The sequence below is a fragment of the Pongo pygmaeus genome, chromosome 18 (genome assembly GCF_028885625.2).
Source record: "Pongo pygmaeus isolate AG05252 chromosome 18, NHGRI_mPonPyg2-v2.0_pri, whole genome shotgun sequence".
NCBI classification, from domain to species: Eukaryota; Metazoa; Chordata; class Mammalia; order Primates; family Hominidae; genus Pongo; species Pongo pygmaeus.
In genome coordinates this window covers 66,243,246-66,269,315 of record NC_072391.2, presented here as the reverse complement: position 1 = coordinate 66,269,315, position 26,070 = coordinate 66,243,246, and the positions used below count along the sequence as shown (strand labels likewise).

General features: G+C 41.8%; 1 protein-coding gene across 8 annotated transcripts in view; it reads right to left on the bottom strand.

Annotated features, from left to right (window-relative positions):
- TANGO6 (transport and golgi organization 6 homolog) overlaps nucleotides 1–26,070 on the bottom strand; it is a 242,621-nt gene that overhangs the window by 183,332 nt on the left and 33,219 nt on the right. For all 8 annotated transcript variants that reach the window (XM_054454111.2, XM_063654474.1, XM_054454113.2 and 5 more), the window contains exons 6-8: nucleotides 23,673–23,835; nucleotides 21,301–21,383; nucleotides 691–803 (exon numbers count right to left, since the gene is read on the bottom strand). In XM_054454111.2, the coding sequence (XP_054310086.2) occupies nucleotides 691–803; nucleotides 21,301–21,383; nucleotides 23,673–23,835 (359 nt within the window). The remainder of the gene's footprint in view (nucleotides 1–690; nucleotides 804–21,300; nucleotides 21,384–23,672; nucleotides 23,836–26,070) is intronic.

Below are 26,070 nucleotides of genomic sequence, written 5' to 3'. Positions count from 1 at the left end.
GAAGGTACTATTATTGCATATTGGATTACATGTGAGGATCTCCAAACACCAAAAATCATAATTCTGTAGGACTTGAGATAAGATAACTCTTACCTGGAGGAAGAAACAACATAAATTACTGTGAAAATAGAGCTGATACAAAATGAATCCTACTTAAATTCTACGACAAAGGAGTATTTTCTGGATGACTAAGAAATCCCTTCTTTCTAAACAACACACTGCATCACCAACACCAAATCCCAGGCTAAATTACAAAGTACCACATTCAGATCTAGATTTCCCAAATGTGTTTTCTAACCCAAATGTGTTTTCTAACTCCCCACAAGGTCATTATGATCCATCCCCTATTTCCTTCTTCCTAGACATGTAATTGCAGTATTTCCCACTGATCGAAAAGTGGCATGTTTACACATGTAAACAGATTTTGTCTTTGAGATTTAGGACAGAGGCTGAGGAAAGTTATTCTAAAAACTGTATCCAATGCCCTGTGATCTGCAAAATTCTTGTTCTCTTCTAGATGAGCAAAATAGGAAGATCCCAGTGTTTTCCTGACTTTGAAAGGAAATGATAATTTCAAAGTGGCAAATATAAATTCAAAATAAGAAAAAAAAAACATGCAAAAAAGACGTCACAATTTATAAACAAATAAGATTCTATTTATAAACAAATAAGGGTCCCTTGATTGTTTACCTTATGTGAGACACACTCTTCTTAGTAAAACAGTAGAGAAGAAAAAGCACTCCCAGGACTGGAAGCAGGGAATCCATCAAAACTGTTAAAGGTTCATTCCCAACCACGTACACCTAGAAAAAAGGAAATGGTGAAGAATAATCCCATGACTGCCTGGCCAGAGCAATGGGAATCACACACCAAACACCTAGCAGGGCTCAGCGTCTTAAGCAATATCTCATCCGAATCACACCATTTTAGCTCCAAAGATGTGCTCAGATATGGCAATGAAACAATTTGAGTTTGGCAGACAGGCTGAAACAAGACAGTGAACTGGAGCAGCACCGTTTCATGTGTGCAGTCCCTAGAACTGCCCAGAATAGGTCAACTACTCTGCTTTCTGACCTCTTCCTCTCCTACTTTTGGCTATGTCTGAGTTTCCTAATCTACCTATTGTTTAACTATATGATAACTGTCCTACTGCTGAAGGCCCTGCTATTAGGAACAAGTAATTACTACCAAAGGGAAAAACTTAAAACTGGATCTGGAAAATCGAACCAAAACCAAAACACTGCTTACTCCAGTTTCATCACCCTTAAGATGTGACCACCCCATAGACATGTCGTATTCTCCCTAATTCTATAAATGTTCAAAGAAATTATACTGTAGGGCTGGGCACAGTGGCTCATGTCTGTAATCCCAGAATTTTTGGAGGTCATGGAGGGAGGATTGCTTAAGGCCAGGATTCAAGCCTAGCTGGGCAACATAGTAAGACCCCATCTCTATAAAAAAATTTAAAAATTAGCCAGGCTTAGTAGTGCACACCTACAGTCCTAACTACGTGATAGGCTGAGGCGGGAGGATCGCTTGAGCCCAGGAATTCAAAGCTGCAATAAGCTATGATCATGCTACCGCCCTCCAGCCTGGGTGACAGAGTAAGACCCTGTCTCAAAAAAAAAAGAAAAGTAATTGCACTGTTCACCTAGATCTGTACTGGCTCTACATGGTTAAGTGTGTGAGGATGTTGACTACTGCCTATGAAAAAAATTTTTTAAAAAAAGTGTGTGAGGATGGTGACTTTTATTAATAATCATAATGTTGCATGTTTTAGTCGTACCTTTCAATAAGGCTAGCACTAATGCATTCAATTCAACAAAGTTTTACTGAACACTCACTGGGCTCAAAGCACTGTTTTAGGTACTATAGTGAATATAAAAATCAGTAAGGGTCATAATCCTTCATATTGCTTGTGATATATGGGAAGAATAAAAAAAGTAAACCTATTATTATTATATTTGAGATGTGGTCTCTCTCACCCAGGATGGAATGCAGTGGTGCAATCACAGTTCACTGCAGCCTCAATCTCCAAACTCAAGTGATATTCCCATCTCAGCCTCACAGGTGGCCAGGACCACAGGCACGCACCAGCATGCATGGCTAATGTTTTGTATTTTTAGTAGAGATGGGGTTTTGCCATGTTGCTCAGGCTGGTCTCGAACTCCTGGGCCCAAGCAATCCTCCTGTCTCGTCCTCCCAAAGTGCTGGAATTACAGGCATGAGCCACTGCACCCAGCCAAGTAAACCAACAATAATAATAATAATAATAATAATAATAATAATAATAATAAGGCAGATAATTAAAAGTACCTTAAGAAGTACAAAAATATTATTCAAAACTCCAATTAAACACAATAGGATTTCAAAATGTAATTCTGTTATAAGAAGTTAATTAAAACCTGATAGTATAGACAGTGATAATGGTAAAAAGAGAAAGAAAATGAGCTGACAATGATTATGCTCATGGTATATGTTCTGGGAATCATAATAGGTTTTTATCTTCCAAGTACTATGCTAGATTCTTTAAAGAGCTAGCTCGTTAAAATTATAACAATCTCACAAAGTCACTACTAGCGGCCCTATTTTGAGGGGCCCAGTGTGATGGCTCACACCTGTAATCCCAGCACTTAGGGAGGCCAAGAAGGGAAGATCACTTGAGCCCAGGAGTTTGAGAACAGCCTTGGCAACATGGTGAGACCCCATCTCTATAAAAAATAAAATAAAATAAAAGGAAGGAAAGGGAAGCTCAAAGAGGCCCTTATTTATAGAAAGAGTTTTGAAGTAGGAATCAACGTTGTTCATGAAACTAAAGATCATGGAGACACTTTCATGAGCTGGAAAAATCTCTGTGCTTTTCCAGTGAATCCTGTCTCTTAAAAATCAACCCTAATTTTTCACATCCCTTAAGCCTCCTGACTCCTCTCTGGAGCCTGTTAGCCAAGGAGCCAGCTTCCTGTGCATGATCTAATCTTCATAAGCCCAGCTAAATGAAGTGCTGTGTACAGCAGCGTTCAGAAGTCATGTACAGGCCTAATGATGATATCACCAATTACAGGAGGCAAAAGAAGAGATTCTTCCAGATAACGTAAAGACCTATTGTTTGCTTTGGATCCTGTGTTCTCAGAGGTAATCCCTGTGGAGCCATCCTTCCTTACCAGGATTTTTTGAACAAAAAATAATAAGCCCCCAAACAAGAACAAAGAAAACAAAAAACAAATGGAGTTAAGTCTTCATTATTTACTGGCTTGATAGGGCCAAAGCACTCCAAACTTTAACAAGAACTCAACTGAGCACATTCCTCAGGGGTATATGTTGTTGCTGATAAATTCCTCTAATTTGGCCAGGGGCAGTGGCTCACACCTACAATTCCAGCACTTTGGGAGGCTGAGGCAGGTGGATCACCTGAAGTCAGGAGTTCAACACCAGCCTGACCAACATGGTGAAATCCCATTTCTACTAAAAATACAAAGTTAGCAGTGCATGGTGGCACATGCCTGTAATCCCAGCTACTTGGGAAGCTCAGGCAGGAGAATCGCTTGAACCCAGGAGGCGGAAGTTGCAGTGAGCCGAGATCGTGCCACTGCACTCCAGCCTGGGCAACAAGAGTAAAACACCGTCTCAAAAAAAAAAAAATTCCGCTAATTTTTTGTTTGTTTCTTCCTTATACTTTTCTATATCTTCTTATAATGAACAAGTACTACTTGTGCCTAAAATTTAGGAAATAACGTACAGCTATTTATACATATATATTACTTATTTTTATATAAAGATTCAACAAATGTTTATTGAGTGCCACTTTTGTGCTAGCACACTTGCAGCCCTGCAGATAACGGCGCTGAACAAAGTATCTGCTTCAAGGAGCTAACATTCTAGTCGAGGAGGCAGGCAAGAAACAACAACTATATAATACCAGGTAGTGACAAGTGCTAGGAAGAAAAATAAAGCAGGTTAAATGGATAGTGATGAGGGGAAGAGCATGCAGAAAGAGAAAGAAAAATTAAGAATAGCCCTTATCGGCTGGGCACAGCGGTTCACGACACCCGTAATCCCAGCACTTTGGGAGGCAGAGGCAGGTGGATCACGAGGTCAGGAGTTTGAGACCAGCCTGGCCAACATGGTGGAACCCGTCTCTACTAAAAATACAAAAGTTAGTCGGATGTAGTGGTGCACACCTGTAATCCCAGCTGCTCGGGAGGCTAAGGCAGGAGAATCGCTTGAACCCAGGAGGTGGAGGTTGCAGTGAGCCAAGATCATGCCATCACACTCCAGCCTGGGCAATAGAGCAAGACTCCGTCTCAAAAAAATAAAAAAGTAAAAAAGACAGCAGCTTCTGTAACACCTCCCCTTCCTCCTACTTATACAGCTCCCTTTTCTTATACAGCTCCCTTCTATTAATACCAATTTACCAACTAGTATCTATCAAGTTCACAGATAGAAACAGAGAAATAGGACTTTTTTTTAGAATTAAGGTTTCTTTTGGTTCAATCTGATAAATAAATGTTTTCTACAGTATCTTAAAGAATGTCAATGGCCGCTCCTTGATGTATACATAATTGCCACCTCCCTTCCAACACTAATAGTAAATTTCTTCTGTACTGAGCTCAAATCTACCTCCCTTTAAACTTCCTTGACGGAAGTACATGTATCCTTTACAAGTTTTGGGCTGGGTGCAGTGGCTCATGCCTATAATCCCAGCACTTTGAGGCTGAGGTGGGAAGATCACTTGTGCCCAGGAGTTCAAGACCAGCCTGGGCAACATAGCATGACCCCATCTCTACAAAAAATAAAAATTAGCTGGGCATGGTGGTGCATGCCTGTACTTCCAGCTACACAGGAGGCTAAGGCAAGAGGATCTCTTGAGCCCAGGGATTTGAGGCTGCAGTGAGTCATTGCACTCCAGCCCGAGCAACAGAACAAGATTCTGTCTCTAAAAAATTACTTAAAATAAAAAATAAAAGTTTTGGGCTGGGTGTGGTGGCTCACATCTGTAACCCCAGCACTTTGGGAAGCTCAGGAGGGAGGATCACTTGAGTCCAGGAGTTTGAGACCAGCCTGGCCAACATGACAAAACCCTGTCTCTACTAAAAATGCAAAAACTAGCCAGGTGTGGTGGGGTGGGCCTGTAATTCCAGCTACTCAAGAGGCTGAGGCACGAGAATCATTGCTTGAACCCAGGAGATAGAAGTTGCAGTGAGCCAAGATCGCGGCTACTGCACTCCAGCCTGGGTGACAGAGTGAGACACTCCAGCCTGGGTGACACAGTGAGACACTGTCTCAAAAAATAAAATTAAATTCAATTAAAATTAAAAAGTTTTGGACTAGTCATCTAAAAACAATAATCAAAATCAGTTTCACATAACTATGTACAATTATGTGTCAATTAAAATTTTAAAATAATAAAAATACATGATTTTTAAAAATAGTTTATTTTATCTGCCTTAAGCACTGTTATGCATCCTAATGACCGGATTGATTTTGGAGATGAAAGATAATGCAATGGTACTTATTAAATTGATCCAGCACAAGTTCTGCCTCCTCCATAAGCCTGTCATATATTTACTCTTCAACTGTTCGTTCATTCATTCACTCATTCATTCAAATATTGAGCACCTAACCACTATGAAATGATTTTTCTTCTTTAAATTCCAATTGCACTTTGGAGCCTGTGACATATAATTGGTCCAGGAATATAATACATAGTTATCTCCCAACTCCTGAACTAGCCTGGAAGGCAAAGGTCAAGCTCCCTTCTTTAGCACCTATCAGAGTAGATTATGAAGTAGTGTTACCTGAATTTTTGGTGAATAGGCAGTGAATACAGTAGTACACAATTTAAAGGAAGCCCACTGTTACTGCTTTTATTTTTTTATTTTATATTTTTATTTTTTGAGACAAAGTCTTGCTCTGTTGTCCAGGCTGGAGTGCAGTGGCATGATCTCGGCTCACTGCAACCTCCACTTCCCGGGTTCAAGCGATTCTCGTGCCTCAGCCTCCCGAGTAGCTGAGACTACTGGCACATCCCACCATGCCTGGCTAATTGTAACTGCTTTTATGAAGCAAACAATAACTACCATGTACTGCATTCCACTCGAGTGACCCAGGTATTCAGCCAAACATTTAACATACAGAAAGTCTTCATAAGACGAGTCTTGCAGGTGAAGCATTTTTGTTCCTATTCTAAAAATGCAGAAAACTGAGGCTCAAAGAAGCAGTTGGTCAGTTGAGCAAAGACACACTGTTAGCAAATGGCAGAACCAGGATAAACCCAGATCTGTCTGAGACAAAATCCAGTCACAATCCACATAGAGGGAAAGCAGATTAGTGGTTGCCAGGGACTCGGAGGAGGTTAGAATGGGGACTGATTGCTTCATGGATATGGGAGTTCCATGTAGAGTGATGAAAAAGTTCTGGAACTAGATAGTGGTGATGGTTGGGCAACATCGTGAATAAACTTAATGCCACTAAATTATACCATTTCAAATGGGTAAAATGGTAAATCTCATATATATTTACTACAATATTAAAAATCCCCAAACACATACCCCTGGCCTCTCAATACTTACCTCCTTCCCCTGTGCATAATGAGATTTTCATTGCTTCAGTTCTTAGCCTATACCAATTTTATCCCAGCTGTCCCCACCCTCAGAGTCAGTATGCCAGCTTGTCAGGCTTTTAATAACCCTAGTCCTACAAGCTCTGCAAGCTGGAGCTGAAGTATCCGTGTGGCACCATGGACAGCAGCTTCTGTAACACCTCCCCTTCCTCCTACTTATACAGCTCCCTTTTCTTATACAGCTCCCTTCTATTAATACCAAGTTTTCCAGTAGATCTCCAGGGGTATACTCTGGCCAGCTGCTTCCAAGGACAGCCCCCTTCTTCCAATCTCTTGCCTAGTACTGAACTCCTATGCAGGTTAAAGTTCAGTCTGCACCTGACATCCAACATTACCCCCTATTTACACTCCCAAAGTAGAATCTGGTCACTTCCCCCTTATTGTCCCCTGATCATTGGCTTATATTTGGAGTTTGGTAACCTATTCAGGGAAATGAGAGGCTGGACTGATTCAGCCAATGCTGCATTTCGAACTCAGCCAGCACTTACAATAGCCAAACAATGCACTAAAAAGGAATAATCCTTCCCATGAAATCACACTACACATGGAAGAAATGGTTGGGGTAGTTCCTTCCAGCCTCCTCCACATTGGACTGGCGACGGTATGGACTGAGGAAGCAGCGAAGGCACAACAGACAAGCTGTTCCTGCCCCATGGAGGGCAGGGCCTGACTGCTCCACCTCTGTGCCCCAACATCTGGGTGTTGTGTGATTTCCTTGGACTGTGCTTACGTTCAGTCTCTTTCTAATTGGGGTGGGGCAGGGGGCGGGTCTTCCCTGATCACGTGGAGGCAAAGTGGGATGGGAATTCAAGTTCTGAAACACAATACAATACTTCACATGTTATTTTTCTTTTCTTTTTTGTTTTTGTTTTTTTTTGAAACACAGTTTCACTCTGTCGCCCAGGCAGGAATGCAGTGGCGTGATCTTGGCTCACTGCAACCTCCGCCTCTTGGGTTCAACCGATTCTCGTGACTCAGCCTCCCAGGTAGGTGGGATTACAGGTGCGTGCCACCACGCCCGGCTAATTTTTGTATTTTTAGTAGATATGGTTTCGCCATGTTGGCCAGGCTGGTCTCAACTCCTGATCTCAAGTGGTCCACCAGCCCCACCTCCTAAAGTGCTGGGATTACAGGCGTGAGCCACCGTGCCCGGCCACTTCATGTATGATTTCTACCTATGATAAAAATGTTCCTAAGAAGCATGTCATTGAAAGTTCCCTTTTTTAATAGTATAATGGTTGGGTATGTATTACAGAGAGTTATGTATGAATATTTCCACTGACCAGTTGTGTGACTTAACACAAATCAGAGGACTTCTCTGAGTCTGTTTCCTTATGTGTAAAACAAGGTTGGATGAATGGTGCTGTAAGGCCTCTTTCATTTCTCATCTATGATTCTCTGACTTGACTGCAAGTTTGCTCATTTCCTTCATTCCCTTTTGGTACCTCAATCATTAAGAGGTGAGACTAGTTGAAAAAAATTAACCATCTCTCCAAAAAAAAAAAAGCAAAACAACTGAAGTTTCAACGTGACCAGATGTAACAAGTTTCTAACCCTTCCTCATATGCTTTCAGTTATGCTGTCAGTCCTGAAGTTACTCCTTTAAAGATGAAATCATGTTCAGTTGAAAGGTTTTCTGGTTACTCTAGGTATTTCCACAACTAGGGATCCCCAAACAAAATACCAAGATATGGGAAAGCTGAAGCAGTGAAGGGAGAGAACTTAAGGTAGCTTTTCAATTGCGTGGTGTGATAAAAGCCTCTCTGGGGTTAAGTGAAAGGATGCCTGGAAGAAAGGCTGAACCTGGCCCGGGCGCGGTGGCTCACGTCTGTAATCCCAGCACTTTGGGAGGCCAAGGCGGGCAGATTGCCTGAGGTAAGGAGTTCAAGACCAGCCTGGCAACACGGTGAAACCCTGTCTCTACTAAAAATACAAAAAATTAGCTGGGTGTGGTGGTGGGTGCCTATAATCCCAGTTACTCGGGAGGCTCAGGCAGGAGAATCCCTTGAACCCAGGAGGCAGAGGTTGCAGTGAGCCAAGATCACACCACACTACTGCACTCCAGTCTGGGCGACAGACAGAGACTCCATCTCAAAAAAAAAAAAAAAAAAAAAAAGACTGAACCTCCACTTACCTGTGGCTTTTCAAATACAAACATGTAGCAAGAGCTGAGGGGCAAAGTCAGAGGCCAATGTGGGTCAATGAAAACAGATTAGGCAAGGATACAGACTGGTACCAACAACCCCAGTGGCAGTCTGGGGATTTCCACATTTCTTCCTGATGGGACCTCGGCTTTCTTTCGCAGATCCCGCCAGCTATGATATGAGGCATCTGTGGTTAAGCCTTACAATCCTTCATCTAAGCTTAGAGGGCTGCTCGGCAATAAGCGATAGGATGATCTTAGCTATGGCCCACACACTACTGTAACTCTTTGTCTACTTGACTAGGAACGCCTTGAAGGCAGCAGTTGGCTCTTAATCATTTCTGTATTTGTGAACCTGGCAAAGTGTCTGGCTTTCAGTAAATATCTGATAAATGTTTTTGTGACTGATTGAATCAAAGAATAAATGAACAAAGTAGGTTGCTATTTTCTCAAAAGCTCTATTTTTGTGGGGAAGTTACAATGCCCTATGCATTTCCTTTCTCTTTCCCTCCCTCCCTCCTCCCTGCCTTCCTTCGTTCCTCTCTCCCTCCCTCCTTCCCTCCCTCCCCCTTTCCTTTCCTTTCCCTTTCCCTCCCTCCCTCCCTCCCTTCCTTCCTCCCTCCCTCCCTTCCTTCCTTCTTTCCTTCCTTCCTTCCTTCCTTAAGCTGTAGCTACAGGTGATTCCATCAGTGCTAACTAACAGAGCAGAATCATAGAACTTCAGCCATGGAAGGGAGAGCAGACTGAGCAAAGCTGGACTGTACATTGGCTTGTACAGCATCTAACTTCAATATCTGAAGGATGGAATTTTTCTGGAAGGATTGGCTAGAAATTTAAAAGAGAAAGAAAAAAGTCGGTGGAATCAAAATGGTCAAAAACATTAAGAATAAACATGTGTTTCTGTTTCAAAGCAAACAAAATAAAACAAAACAGAAAGGAGTTCTCACATGCTCCATTTCTTTCTTTCTTTTTTTTGAATTCTTGAGAGGGAGCCTTGCTCTGTCACCCAGGCTGGAAAGAAGTGGTGCAATCTCGGCTCACTGCAACCTCCGCCTCCCCAGTTCAGGTGATTCTCCTGCCTCACCCACCTGAGTAGCTGGGATTACAGATGCCCATTATGCCCAGCTAATTTCTTTTTTTTTTTTTGAGATGGAGTTTTGCTCTTGTCACCTAGGCTGGAGTGCAATGGTGCGATCTTGGCCTACTGCAACCTCCGCCTCCCAGGTACAAGCGATTCTCCTGCCTCAGCCTCCTGAGTAGCTGGGATTATAGGTATGCGCCACCACACCCGGCTAATTTTTGTATTTTTAGTAGAGATGGGGTTTCACCATGTTGGCCAGGCTGATCTTGAACTCCTGACCTCAAGCGATCCACCCACCTCAGCCTCCCAAAGTATTTTTTTTTTTTTTTTGAGATGGAGTCTAGATACTCTGTTGCCCCGGTTGGAGTGCACTGGTGCAATCTCGGCTCCCTGCAACCTCTGCCTCCCAGGTTCAAGTAATTATCCTGCCTCAGCCTCCTGAATAGCTGGGATTAGAGGCACCCGCCACTACATCCAGCTAATTTTTTATTTTTTATTTTTTTGGTAGTAGAGATGGGGTTTCACCATGTTGGCCAGGCTGTTTTTGAACTCCTGACCTCAGGTGATCCAACTGCCTTGGCCTCCCAAAGTGCTGGGATTATTGACATAAGCCACCACGCCTGGCCTAATTTTTGTATTTTTAGTAAAGACAGGGTTTCACCATATTGGCCAGGCTGGTCTTGAACTCCTGACCTCAAGCAATCCACCCACCTTGGCCTCCCAAAGTGCTGGGATTATAGGCGTGAGCCACCACACCCGGCCACGTGCCCCATTTCTCATTTCATAGACTTCCATGACATTGCTAAGCATGTCCCTTAGAGACTACTGCAGAGTAGTTGAAAAAGCACAGGGAAGTCAGTAGTCAGGAAACTTGGATGTGAATTTTGTTTCTGTCACCTTTGTGACTGCCCCAAATTACACGTTAAATGAGTGAACATGGATAAGACATTTAAGTCTCTCTCAGTCTCCATTTTCTCGTTTATAATGTAGGCATCAAACTTTTGGCATAAGGACCAATTAAGATAATTCATGTTAAAAGATTTTGTGAAATATATACCCCATACAAATGTTAGATTTCTTCCTAAATGTTTTATATGTTTGATGCTATTGTGAATGGAAATATTTTCTTAATTTATGGGCTTCTCTTTTACAGGGATGTACATGTGTGGGAATACAAACATGACGGGCCTATTCGGAATCAAGCTGACTGAATTCTAACACTGAAATTCAGTACAGGCTGGAACTTGATTTTACACCTCCTAAAGATTAAACCAGTCAAATACAGCCTTCTAAAACATTACAGTGATCTTTCTGATAGTAGTGTTCCAGAACTTCTAATGCACTTGCTGAGTGTAATTAAGACTTGTGAGAGGAAAAAAAGAACAAGGCAAGTTACCTAATATAGCAAGTATTTTGCACTGTGCATGCTTTCAGAACATATTGCATAAGATCGTCTTTTTAAAAAACAAGTTTCCCTGAACCAAAAGAGAACTGACAGTTTTTTGAGCACTTATGTGCTACAATATGCCACGAACCCACCAAGTTACCTTATTTCATCCTCACAAATCAAGTGTTAAATAAGTTACCTAAAGTTGCATGGACAGTCAACTTTGGAGCCAGATTCCAACCTAGGTCTGTCTGGCTCAAAGGTGCTACACCATACCAGAGAGTCTGAACCAAAGCATTTAGAAAAGCTAACATTTGCAATTCCCACAGCCTTGAAGATACTTCTTTTGGTCTTTTGCTTGTAATTCAAGGTCACAGTTCAATTACACATGGATGTTTCCAGAAAGAATTATTGCCAGTGCAGGGAACCAAGGTTAGAAAGAGACTAACTTTTCACTATAAAGTTTTTTGTCCTTCTTAAATTTGTACCATGTGCAAACATGATCTTTTCTAAACACAGAAAGGGAGAGTGAAAGGGAAGGAAAGACTGGTTCCTGGACTTGCTCTGCCACTCCCCAGCTGTATGATTTGGAACAAGTCACTTCACAAAATCTTTTGGATTTTATTTTCTTTACTACAAAATGAGGGGTTAATCTGTCAAAACTCATAGACTATACAACTCCAACAGTGAACCCCAATGTAAACTATGGACTTTGGATGATACTGAGGCATTAAGATGGGCTCATCAATTGTAACAAATATACCAGGCTGTCTGGAGATAGATATATGGGAACTCCCTGTACTTTCCACTTAATTTTTCTGTGAACCTAAAACTGCTCTTAAAAAATAAAGTCTATTGGTGGGCATGGTGGCTCACGCCTGTAATCCCAGCACTTTGGGAGGCTGAGGTGGGTGGATCACTTGAGGTCAGGAGTTCGAGAACAACCCAGCCAACATAGCGAAGACCTACCTCTCTGCTAAAAATACAAAAATTAGCTGGGCCTGGTGGCACATGCCTGTAATCCCAGGTGTAATCCCAGCTACTCAGAGGCTGAGGCAGGAGAACCACTTGAACCTAGCAGGCGGAGGCTACAATAAGCTGAGATTGCGCCACTGCACTCCAGCCTGGGCGACAGAGCGAAACTCCGGCTCAAAAAATAATAATAATAAATAAAGTCTATTTAAAAAGTGAGAGGTTACACTAAATTATTTCTGAAGTTCCTTCCAGTTCTAAGATTCTGTTATTCTAATTTACTCTGCAAATCTAATTAAAAATTCAGAAAGAGGAGTCAAATATCCAATCTGACAGAATAGCTGTAATCAGAAATTCATTAACATTAGATGGAGAAAAGACTTGGATAATTAAAGGCAAGATTCCCTGAATCTGGAAACAGAGAGATAAAATGGAAACGAGAAGGGAGGAAATAAACTAATTAAGTGCCTCCTAGTTTTTCCTACCCTAACATTTCTTCTGCTTTTAGGAAGAGTGTCAGGCAAGTACTGTGAAGAATACTGAAAGGTAACGTTTTCCCCACTTCAGAATCTAGCCAATCCTCTTACGAGCAAAAAATGTCCAAATAAAAAGGAATTATAACTTTCTTACACTGTCCTACCCAGAACCAATCTCTGTGCAATCTAGGCCTCCCTTCACCTCTCTAGGCAAAGAATACACTATTAATCCTTCTCATACCAGGGAGGGCAAAGAATTTAAGCATTCTAGGGATTGGGCTCCAGACATTCAGAGCAGAAGGAGAGAATGGAGAACCACTGGACTAAAAGTGTTTTGAGCTGCATATCCCCTTTATGTCTTAGATAATTTTACCAGATAGAAGATACATACATAGAAGTGAGAATCATTTATGCAGATGAAGTACACGTGGCTATGCTAGGTTTTGAATTCAATTCACCTAGCACCTATGAATGCACCTACATGCGGAGAACTTTCCTCCTGGCCCCCCAGAGCCATCAGAACCACCTGCTCTACTCCCTGCTGGAGTGAAGGATGCAAGAGTAAAAAGCCCTTTCCCTATAATTTTTCCCATCATAAAATTGTCATTCAGGGCATTGAGGGTTTATTCTATTTTTTTTTTTTTTTTTTTTTTAAGACAGAGTCTCTCTGTTGCCCAGGCTGGAGTGCAGTGGCGTGATCTCGGCTCACTGCAACCTCTGCCTCCCGGGTTCAAGCGATTCTCCTGCCTCAGCCTCCCAAGTAGGTAGGATTACAGGCACAAGCCACCACGCCTGGCTAATTTTTTTGTACTTTTAGTAGAGACAGGGTTTCACCATGCTGGCCAGGCTGGTCTCGACCTCCTGACCTCAAGTGATTTGCCCGCCTTGGCCTCCCAAAGTGCTGGGATTATAGGCATGAGCCACTGTGCCTGGCCCTAGAAGGAAATATTTCTAATATGCAATCCTTGCCTTTTTAAACAAAGTATATTGGACATGCCAGCCCCAACAAACTTTGCTTTTCAAATAAGAATGCCCTTTTTGAGTAGTTTTTTGGTGTTCTTTCTTGTTCCTCTCTGCTGGCATTCTCTTGTCATTGTGCCTTATTTAGTCTAACTTCTATTTTTTAACTTTGAATTCTCCTATGGTCTGAAAAATCAGATAACTTGCAGTCTGATCAGGATAGTGTATAAAGGTGACACGGGCTGCTCTGCAGCTAGTGCACAGCCTCTGGGGTGGCCACTGGGTGGGTGGTGGCAATGGTGCACATGACAAGGGATGTCAAGGTGAAAATACCAAGTGAGGCACCAAGATAAAATAGACCCACACTCCAAAGGAAGACATCAGACTAAGATGGGAACAGGTTGGGGATTATAAAAACTGCTCTTCCAGAAAGAGGGGAGAGAAGGATCAAAAGTATGGAAGGGCTGAGCATGGTGGCTCATGCCTGTAATCCCAGAACTTTGGGAGGCCGAGGCAGGTGGATTACCTGAGGTCAGGAGTTTGAGACCAGCCTGGACAACATAGCAAAACCCCACCTCTACTAAAAATACAAAAATTAGCTGGGTGCGGTGGCTGGCGCCTGTAATCCCAGCTTCTTGGGAAGCTGAGGCAAGAGAATCGCTTAAACCTGGGAGGCAGAGGTTGCAGTAAGCTGAGATCGCACCACTGCACTCCAGCCTGGGCGACAGAGCGAGACTCGGTCTCAAAAAAAAAAGTATGGGCCAGGTGCAATGGCTCATGCCCGTAATCCCAGCACTTTGGGAGGCTGAGCCAGGTGGATCACCTGAGGTCAGGAGTTCGAGACCAGCCTTGCCAACATGGTGAAACCCCGTCTCTACTAAAATATACAAAAAATTAACTGGGCGTGGTGCCAGGCACCTGTAATCCCAGCTACTGGGGAGGCTGAGGCAGGAGAATTGCTTGAACCCAAGAGGCGGGGGTTGCAGTGAGCTGAGATCATGCCATTGCACTCCAGCCAGGGCAACAAGAGCAAAACTCTGTCTCAAAAAAAAAAGTATGGAGAGACTGAGATGAGATTGGTGAGGATTTCTCTGGAGTGAGCTGTTTGTTAAGCCAGGAGCCCATCCCTCAACTCATCAATAATGAAAAGACAATAGCTATTTTGTCCACCACACCTAGCTAATGGACAAAAAATTAGCTAGGTGTGGTGGTGCATGCCTGTAATCCGAGCTACATGGGAGGCTGAGGTAGTAGGATTGCTTGAACCTGGGAGGCAGAGGTTGTTGCAGCAAGCTGAGATTGTGCCACTGCACTCCAGCCTGGGAGACAAAGCAAGACTCTGTCTCAGAAAAAAAAAAAAAAAAATGGACAAAGGGCCTTAATAGACATTTCTCCAAAGAAGACATGAAAATGGCCAATAAGCACATGAAAAGCTGTTCAATATCATTAGCCATTAGGAAATGTAAATCAAAATGACAATGAGATACTACTTTACTCCCACTAGGAGGACTATAATAAAAAAGGCAAGACAGGTAAAAAATTTTGGCCAGATGTAGAGAAATTAGAGCCCTCATATATTGCTGGTGGGAACGTAAAATGGTGTAGCTGCTTCGGAAAAGTTTGGCAGGTCCTCAAAAGGTTAAACATACAGTTACAATATGATCCAGCATTCCACTCCAAGGTATATAGGCAAAAGAAACGATAACATAGGTTCACACAAAAACTAATAATGTACACCAATGTTTATAGCAGCATTATTCATAAGAGCCACATGGTGAAAATGACCCAAATATCCATCAACAGATTAACAGATAAGTAAAATGTGGTATATCCATATAATGGCATACTTTTTGGCAATAAGAAGGACTGAAGTATTGCTTCATGCTGCAATACAAATGAACCTTAAAAACATCATGCTCCAGTGCAGTAGTGTTTACAACTAATTAATCACAACCAGTTACAGATTTCTTTATCTCTTTCCGCTCTGACTGCTTCACTTGACTAGACTTGAAAGAAGCCAATCACAAAAAACCACAAATTGTATGATTCCATTGATATGAAATGTCCAGAATAGGCAAATCTATAGAGACAGAAAATAGATGAGTGGTTGCCTAAGGCTATGAGCAGAATGGGGAGAATGGAGAATGACAGCTAATGGATATGGGTTTCTTTTAAGGGGAACAAAAATATTCTAAAATTAGACTGACGATGGTTGCAAAACCCTATGAACATACTAAAAAACACTGAGCTGTACACTTGAAATGAGTGGACTGTATGTTACGTGAATTTTTGTCTTAATAAATCTGTTAACAAGAATAAAAAAAGAAAGACAGAAAAAAAAAAAAAGAGCTGGAAATGTTCCCAAATGCTTCTCTAAAATTAAACACCCCTTTGTTATCCTCCATGTTACCTAGTGAGCAGCTGATCAATTTACCCATCCCCGATATCTTCCTTATTTCCTGCCTTTGAGCTGTACTCTATAATTTAGCATTAGCAGAAAGTTAATAGACACAACACATCCTTTGTTGTTAAATTTTACCCAGTGTTTACCATTTTCCTCCAACATACACATTTCCTGTTTTCCCACTGCAGCTGGCTGCCAAAACCTTGCAGAGCGAATAATTACCCTTCCACCCCTCTTAGTTTCACGACAGTGCCAATCCTTGGTGCATAATCAAGTGTCCACAGAAAACTAATGGTTTGCTTGCCTCTACAGGGGGCTTTAAATTCGCCAAACTGTTGACCAAACTACGAAGGTTTCCTCCCTCCTTTTTGGGGGCCAAGAATAGGAGAAATGGCAGGATTCATTATTTCCAGATCTCTCTCTGTTTTTTAGAGGATAACTCCCTTGCTAGAAAGAAATTATCTGTTTGCTTTTTTTTTTCTCCCTCTAAGTTTACTGACTTCCAAGGCATACCATAAGGGGTTTGCACCAAAATTTAGTCACAATTAAGTCTTACCCCTATCCTGACAGTACTTTCAAGTCTTTCCAACATTCCAAACCCAACCACTTGGCAGATTTTCATCATGCTATTTCTTAGATGGGACACGGTCTTTCTGAAAGTTAGTAGGCCACTGTTCTCTAATTTAGAACATCTGCTTTCTAGACTGCTCTAATAATTTCTTATCTCTCTATAATCTGAAAAGTCTTTGCCTACTAATATTCAGAACAGGATAGAAGACCCCTCTTTTCAGAAGTCTATCCATGAGGCATTAAAAAATAAAAACAGCATTATATTCACATAGTCACCATGTCATCTTTCAATCTCTGAGCAATCTGATTCCATATTTGTGTGCCAGGTCAACCCTCAAAGGGTAGACTCCATTTTCAAAAATAGTGAAATTAAATAAAAGGGTAGTAAACATTTCACTTTACAAATAAAGTGAGTGAGGCTGGGCACGGTGGCTTATGCCTGTAATCCCAGCACTTTGGAAGGACAAGGCAGGAGGATTGCTTGAGGTCAGGAGTTTGAGACCAGCTTGGCAAACATGGTGAAACCCTGTCTCTACAAAAAATACAAAAATTAGCTCAGCGTGGTGGTGGGTGCCTGTAATTCCAGCTACTGGGGAGGCTGAAGCAGGAGAATCACTTGAACCTGGGAGGTGTAAGTTGCAGTCAGCCAAGGTCATCTCACTGCACTCCACCCTGGGTAACAAAGTGAGATTCTGTCTCAAAAAAAAAAAAAAAAAAAGAAATAAAGTGAGTGCTATGGAGAATGAGTTTGCATTTTCTATCTATGAATCTACTAGTATCATGCAGAAAGCTTAAAGCAAAACAAAAGCATCTGCCTTCTTATCTGAAAGAATGTGATTCACTTTATACCCTCATATACTGCCGATGGGAATGTAAAATGGTGCGGTCACTTTGGACAACAGTCTAGAAGTGCCTCAAACAGTTAAACATAGAGTTACTACATGATCCAGCAATTCTATTCCTAGGTATATACCAAAGAGAAATGAAAACATAAATATACACAATAATGTTTACATGAATGTTCCTAGCAGCAATATTAATAATAGCCAAAATGTTATTATGGCTATGATGGAAACAACCTAAATGTCCATTTACTGATGAATAGATAAACAAAATGAGGCATGTTAATACAAGAGAATACCATTTGGCAATGAAAAGAAATGAAGTATGGCTCCATGTTATAATATCATGCAAAGTGAAAGAAGCCAATCACAAAAAAAACACATATTGTACAACTCCATTTATATGAAATGTACACAATAGGCAAATCTTGAGAGAGAGAATACAGATTAGTGGTTGCCTATTTATAGGGGATGGGGGATTGGTGGTGGAGAGATTTGAGAGTGATGGGTAAGTGGTGCAGGGGGGCGTTCTTTTCTTTTTCTTTCTTTCTTTTTTTTTGTGAGACGGAGTCTTGCTCTGTCACCCAGGCTGCAGTGTAGTGGCGCAATCTCGGCTCACTGCAACCTCCGCCTCCCAGGTTCAAGCGATTCTCCTGCCTCAGCTTCCCAAGTAGCTGGGATAACAGGCATGCACCACCACGTCCAGCTAATTTTTATATTTTTAATAGAGATGGGATTTTGTCATGTTGGCCAGGCTGGTCTCGAACTCCTGACCTCAGGTGATCCTCCCACCTCGGCATCCTAAAGTGCTGGGATTACAGGCATAAGCCATTGTGCCTGGCCGGCGTTTTCTTTTTTGGGAATAAAAAGTTCTAAAGTTGATCATGATGACAGTTGTACATATCTATGAATATACATAAAAGCCACTGATCTGCACACTTTATTTATTTATTTATTTATTTATTTATTTATTTTGAGAGAGAGTCTTGCTCTGTCGCTCAGCTGGAGTGCAGTGGTGCGATCTCAGCTGACCATAACCTCTGCCTCCTGGGTTCAAGTGATTTTCCGGCCTCAGTCTCCCGGGTAGCTGGGATTACAGGTGCCCGCCACCATGCCCGGCTAATTTTTGTATTCTTAGTAGAGACAGGGTTTTGCCATGTTGGCCAGGCTGGTCTTGAACTCCTTACCTCAGGTAATCCACTCACCTTGGCCTCCCAAAGTGCTGGGATGACAGGCGTGCCTGTACACTTTATTTTTATTTTTTATCTTTTCTTTTTTTGAGGCAGAGTCTTGCTCTGTTGCCCAGACTGGAATGCAGTAGTGTGATCTCAGCTCACTGCAGCCTCCATCTCCCAGGTTCAAGTGATACTTCTGCCTCAGCCTCCAGAGTAATTGGGATTACAGCCACGTGCCACCACATCCAGCTAATCTTTGTATTTTTATTTATTTATTTATTTTGAGACACAGTCTCGTTCTGTTTTCCAAGCTGGAGTACAGTGGCACAATCTCGGCTCACTGCAACCTCCACCTCCCGGGTTCAAGTGATTCTCCTCCCTCAGCCTCCTGAGTAGCTCGAACTACAGGTGCGTACCACAACGTCCGGCTAATTTTTTGTATTTTTAGTAGAGACGGGGTTTCACCATGTTAGCCAGGATGGTCTTGATCTACTGACCTCATGATCCGCCCGCCTTGGCCTCCCAAAGTGTTGGGATTACAGGCGTGAGCCACCGCGCCAAGTATTTTTTGTTTTAATAAAACTAGTTTATTGAAGTATACCTTAAAAACCATAAAATCATTTATTTTAAATATACAGTTCAGTGAATTTTAGTAAATTTACAGATTTGCAAAACCATCACCACAATACAATTTTAGAACCTTTCCTTCATCAAAAGATCCCTTGTGCCATTTGTAATTGCTCCCTGTCCTACCTACTAAATTCACATACAGGTTTTTGTATGAATATGTTTTCTTTTTTTTTGAGACGGAGTCTTGCTCTGTCACCCGGGCTGGAGTGCAGTGGCGCGATCTCGGCTCACGGCAAGCTCCACCTTCCAGGTTCATGCCATTCTCCTGTTTCAGCCTCCAGAGTAGCTGGGACTGCAGGTGCCCACCACCATGCCCGGCTAATTTTTTTGTATTTTTAGTAGAGATGGGGTTTCGCTGTGTTAGCCAGGATGGTCTCAATCTCCTGACCTCGTGATCCACCCGCCTCGGCCTCCCAAAGTGCTGGGATTACAGGTGTGAGCCACCGTGCCCAGCCTATATGAACATGTTTTCATTTCTCTTGGGTATATACCTAGTAGTGGAATTGCTGGGTCATATGATAACTCCAGGTTTAACTTTTTGAGGAAATGTCAAACTATTTTCCAAAGCAGCTGTACCTTTTTATATGAAATACAGTTTTGAAAGCTGTTTTCTAATGTAAAAGTGTTCAGAAGTAAATTATTATAAATTTATTAAAATAAACCTTATTTATTATTTTTATTTTTTATGGAGCTCGGGTCTCACTATATTCACCAGGTTGGTCTTGAACTCCTGGCCTCAAGTAATCCTCCTGCCTTGGCCTCCCAAAGTGTTGGAATTATAGGCATAAGCCACCACACTGGGCCTAAAATAAACTTTAAAGAATATTTATCCTAATTCCATCTAGCCATAACACAATGAATTTCATCTGTTTTCCAAAAGCACATACCACGTATATTTATAAGACTGTGATAATAAAGAACATAACATTTAGATTCTTAGTTTTCATTCATTTTTTTCTCCCTATGAATAGAAAAGCAAGTTTTCATTCTTGTTATATATTTACGTAGTCATTTGCAGGAATCATTTATTCAGACTTAATTTGTTATGACAGTAATTACTATCAAAAGTTGTAAAGTAGATTCAATTATCATACACTTTTAGGAAGGCTATAGTATTGAAAATGCCCGTCAATTTCTTTTTTTGTTTGTTTGTTTGGAGACAGTCTCGCTCTATCCCCCAGGCTGGAGTGCAGTGGTACGATATCGGCACACTGCAACCTCCGCCTCCTGGGTTCAAGCAATTCTCCTGTCTCGGCCTCCTAAGTACCTGGGATTACAGGTGTGTGCCACTACGCCCAGCTAATTTTTGTATTTTTAGTAGAGATAGGGTTTCACCGTATTGGCCAGGCTGGTCTTGAACTCCAGGCCTCAGGTGATCCGCTCTCCTCGGCCTCCTAAAGTGCTGGGATGACAGATGTGAGCCACCATGCCCGGCTCCATGTCAATTTCTTCAATAGACATGCTTTCATCAGTGGCATTTGCCAGTTAGAGAAACTAAACTATTTCAACATTTAGAATAAATGATGTAATTAACAGGGTTTCAAAAATATATCAGTTTTTTCACTTAAAAAGGTCAGCTTGCCAGGCGCAGTGGCTCATGCCTGTAATCCCAGCTCTTAGGGAGGCAGAGGCAAGAGGATAGCTTGAGCCCAGGAGTTCGAGACATGCCTGAGCAATATAGCGAGACCTCATTCTCCACAAAAAGGAAAAACAACAACAACAAAAGACAAAAAACGTCAGCTTATAGTTTCTGGTTTTCAAAGTGAAAAGATTCTGACAGCTTGGAGCTTTAGATTAGCCATTCCAACGCTTCAAGTGCTAATTAAAAGGTAAAATTATTTTAAAAGGCTGGGAGCAGTGGCTCACACCTGTAATCCCAGCACTTTGGGAGGCTAAGGAAGGAGGATCGCTTGAGGCCAGGAGTTCAAGACCAGACTGGGCAATGTGGTGAGACCCCACCATCTCTACAAAAAAAGAAAAAATTTAAAAAAAAAGTTTAAATAAAAAGTAAATAAAAGCATTAGTGATTCAGATGACCAACCTTAAACACATCCTCAATGCATCTACTAAGTTCTTCTTCTGTCACCAAAATAGTTCCTGGTACCATGTCACTCTCTGAAAGTTCTAGAAAAAAAACACACAAAATTACCCATATTTAGTGCCTCACTGAATAGGACATACTAAAGCTAAGGAAGAAAGTTTTACTAGAAAGATGGCTCAGTAAGTAACACCTAAGATCAGAAAATTGACATGGTTACCACTGAACAATATACCATTCATACACATTTCATGGAATATATGATGCCACTGATTATAAATATGCATTGCTATTTTATGTATCACTAAGAAAAAACACCAACATTGCCAATTAACCTATAGCACATTATCACTTAGAATTTTCATTTTAGGCTGGGTGCGATGGCTCATGCCTGTAATCCCAGTATTTTGGGAGGTCGAGGCAGGTGGATCACAAAGTCAGGAGTTTGAAACCAACCTGGCCAATATGGTGAAACCCCATCTCTACTAAAAATAAAAGAAGTTAGCTGGGTGTGGTGGGGCAGGCCTGTAGTCCCAGCTACTCAGGAGGCTGAGGCAGGAGAATCGCTTGAACCCGGGAGGCGGAGGTTGCAGTGAGCCGAGATTGTGCCACTGCACTCAAGCCTGGGCAACAGAGTGAGACTCTGTCTCAAAAAAAAAAAAAAATGTCATTTTAAACTTAATTGAATAAAAATTGGGGATTGGAAGAAATGAAAATGGCAGAGTTGGCCAGGTGCAGTGGCTCACGCCTGTAATCCCAGCACTTACGGAGGCCGAGGCAGGCGGATCACAAGGTCAGGAGATCGAGACCATCCTGGCTAACAGTGAAACCCCGTCCCTACTAAAAATACAAAAAATTAGCTGGGCGTGGTGGCGGGTACCTGTAATCCCAGCCACTCGGGAGGCTGAGGCAGGAGAATGGCATGAACCTGGGAGGCGGAGCGTGCAGTGAGCCGAGATCATGACACTGCACTCTAGCTTGGGTGACAGAGTGAGACTCTGGTCTCAAAAAAAAGAAGAAAGAAAATGGCAGAGTTAATAGTTGTATCTAGGTGACAGGTACATAGGAGTTCATTATATAATCTCTATAATATGTGTTTAAAAATTTCCCTTCAAAAAGTTTTAAAATAGTTATATTTTATTTTTATTTATTTGAGACAGGGTCTTGCTCTGTAACCCAGGCTCTGGAGTGGAACTGTGTGATCATGGCTCACTGCAACCTCAACCTCCTGGGCTCAAGTGATCCTCCCACCTCAGCTTCCCCAGCAGCTGGGAATAAAGGCATGCACCACCACGCCCAGCTGATTTTTAAAATTTTTTCTAAAGACAGGGTCTCATTATGTTACCCAGCCTGGTCACAAACTCCTGGGCTCAAGTGATCCTCCCGCCTTGGCAATCCCAGCACTTTGGGAGGCTGAAGCAGGTAGATCACTTGAGCCCAGGAGTTCCAGACCAGCCTGGACAATATAGGAAGACCCCATCTCTATAAAAAATAAAAATTAAAAAAAAAGTTTTTAAAGTTTTATAAAAAAGACTATTTATTTAGACATAGTTTTATCATATATTATTATTATTATTTTGAGCAAGGATCGCACTCTGTTGCCCAGGCTGAAGTGCAGAGGTGTGATTATGGCTCACTGCAGCCTCAACCTCCCAGGCTCAGGCAATCCTCCCACATCAGCCTCCCAAGCAGCTGGGGCTACAGGTGCTTGCCACCATGCCTGGCTAATTTTTATATTGTTTTTTTTTTGGTTAAGACGGGGTTTTGCCATGTTGCTCCAGGGGTCTCGAACTCCTGGGCTCAAGCAATCTGCCCGCCTAAGCCTCCCAAAGTGCTGAGATTACAAGCATGAGCCACCGCGCCCAGCCATGATTCTTGATTGAATTCTGGATTTTAAAAAAAATAGCTCTAAAAGAAATTATTGCAATTAGAGAAGTCTGAATCGGATTTGTATATTATATCAAAGCATATTGTATAAATGTTAAATTTCCTGAGTGTAGTAATTGCCTTGTGATTATGTAGGAGACTGACATTTTTCTCTGGAGATGCATATTAAAGTATTTAGGGGTGAAGTGTTGTGATGTCTGCAACTAAGTCTCAAATGCTCCAGAAAAGACATGTTTACATGTATAGAAAGAGAGAAAGATGAAATAAATGTAGCCAAAATGTAAAGTTATTCAGTCTAGGTGATCTGTATATGGGTAGTTCAATATACTCTTCTTGAAACTTGTAAGTGAATTTGTCAAAATAAAAAGTTGGGGGGAGGGGAAGGAAAACTAAAGACACTGATATAACACAGATTTAAATCATTTAAACGTGAAATACTGAAGAAGGTCCTTTAGAGGCACACCCAACCACCACATTTCCTCCTTTACCTGCTGTATTCAAACATCGATGAAGAGGAGCTAACACTGGCTGGAGCAAATACTTTGCTGCCAATTGTGGGCGTTCTCTTGACAAAGTTATAAAGGTAGTGGTGGCAACTCTCTGAAATTGTCGTGCTGTCAATTTATCTTGAAAGTGAAATAAATCCAGAATCTACAAAAAAACTACAAGAAGTAAATACCAGTTTTTTGCAAGGAATATGACATTAACTAAAAACAAAAAGCATGAATTTCTTTAAGCCAAAAAATAAATTCACTTCAATAACACTGATTCAACAGAATTATTTTCTTAATTTAACATACCCAGTATCAAAGGGTAAGAGAGCTGAACAGGCAATGTTTTTATTTTTAATTAAAAAATTTTTTTGGCCGGGCGTGGTGACTCACGCCTGTAATCCCAACACTTTGGGAGGCGAGGCGGGTGGATCATGAGGTCAGGAGATCGAGACCATCCTGGCTAACACAGTGAAACCCCATCTCTACTAAAAATACAAAAATCTTAGCCGGGCGTGGTGGCGGGCACCTGTAGTCCCAGCTACTCAGGAGGCTAAGGCAGGAGAATGGCGTGAACCTGGGAAGCAGAGCTTGCAGTGAGCGGAGATCGTGCCACTGCACTCCAGCCTGGGCGACAGAGCAAGACTCCGTCTCAAAAAAAAAAAAAATTTTTTTTGCCCACCTCTCATACTTGCAGTGTTTTTATTAAATAATTTTATCAAATTTATAAAATACGGGCTCATTTTAGGCATACGCATAGGGAGTATTAATTAAGAAAACTCCCTCCACATTTTTCTTTTCTTTTTTTTTTTTGAGATGGAGTCTCGCCCTGCCGCCCAGGCTGGAATATGGTGGTGCAATCTCGGCTCACTGCAACCTCTGCCTCCTGGGTTCAAGCAATTCTCCTGCCCCAGCCTCCCAAGTAGCTGGGATTACAGGCACGCGCCACTACACCCAGCTAATTTTTGTATTTTTAGTAGAGACGGGTTTCACTATGTTGATCAGGCTGGTCTCAAACTCTTGACCTCGTGATCCGCCCGCCTCAGCCTCCCAAAGTGCTGGGATTACAGGCGTGAGCCACCGTGCCCAGCCCCACATTTTTCATGTATCAGATTAGCAAAGATCAAAAAACTTTGTAACACATTGTGTGGGTAAAAATGTGGGAAAATAGGTACATAAAGCATATCAATCAAAAATTTAAATGCATAAAACCTTTGAACCAATAATTTCAATTCTAGGAATTTTTCCTATGGTAATACTGGTAGTTATGTACAAAGACTTATGGATAATAACTGTAGTGTAATTTGTAATAGAAAAAAATGGAAACAACTCAAATGTCCATCAATATCAGGCTGGTTAAATAAATTACAGTACATTAATATGATGAAATACCATGTACTCATGAAAATGAATGAAATGATCTCCAAGGTACACTATTTTTTTTTTTTTTTTTTTTCAGATGGAGTCTCGCTCTGTCACCTGGGCTGGAGTGCATTGGTGCAAACTCAGCTCACTGCAACGTCTGCCTCCCAGGTTCAAGAGATTCTCTATCCTCAGCTTCCTGAGTAGCTAGGACTACAGGCGTGCACCACCACGCCTGGCCAATTTTTGTATTTTTAGTAGAGACGGGGTTTCTCCATGTTGGCCAGGCTGGTCTCGAACTCCTGACCTCAAGTAATCTGCCCACCTCAGCCTCCCAAACTGCTGGGATTACAGGAGTGAGCCACTGTGCCTGGCCAAAGTACACTATCAATGAAAAAAAGCAAAATGAAAGAGGGCATGCTGCATGTTATCATTTAGATAAAGATTAGCACTGGCCTGGCGTGGTGGCTCACGCCTATAATCCCAGCACTTTGGGAGGCCGAGGCAGGCGGATCACCTGAGGTCAGGAGTTCAAGACTAGCCTGACCAACGTGGAGAAACCCCGTCTCTACCAAAAATACAAAATTAGCTGGGCGTGGTGGCGCATGCCTGTAATCCCAGCTACTTGGGAGGCTGAGGCAGGAAAATCGCTTGAATCCGGGAGGTGGAGGTTGTGGTGAGCCAAGATCGCACCATTGTACTCCAGCCTGGGCAACAAGAACGAAACTCTGTCTCAAAAAAAAAAAAAAATTAGCATTAATTTTACCATCATGTGTATATGTTAATGTATGTGTGTATGCACATACATGTTAATATACACACACATTAACATATGCACATATGATGGTATATGCATAATACACAGAATATCTCTGGAAAGAAATTCATAGCAGTGACTACCTCTGAGGGACTGGAGAACAGGCATAGGAGGGAGACTTAGTTTTCGGTTTACTCTTTTATGCTTTTTAAATTGTTTGCCACGTTAATTTACCTTGTTTATTTAATATCTGCCTTTAAAAACTAATTAAAAACA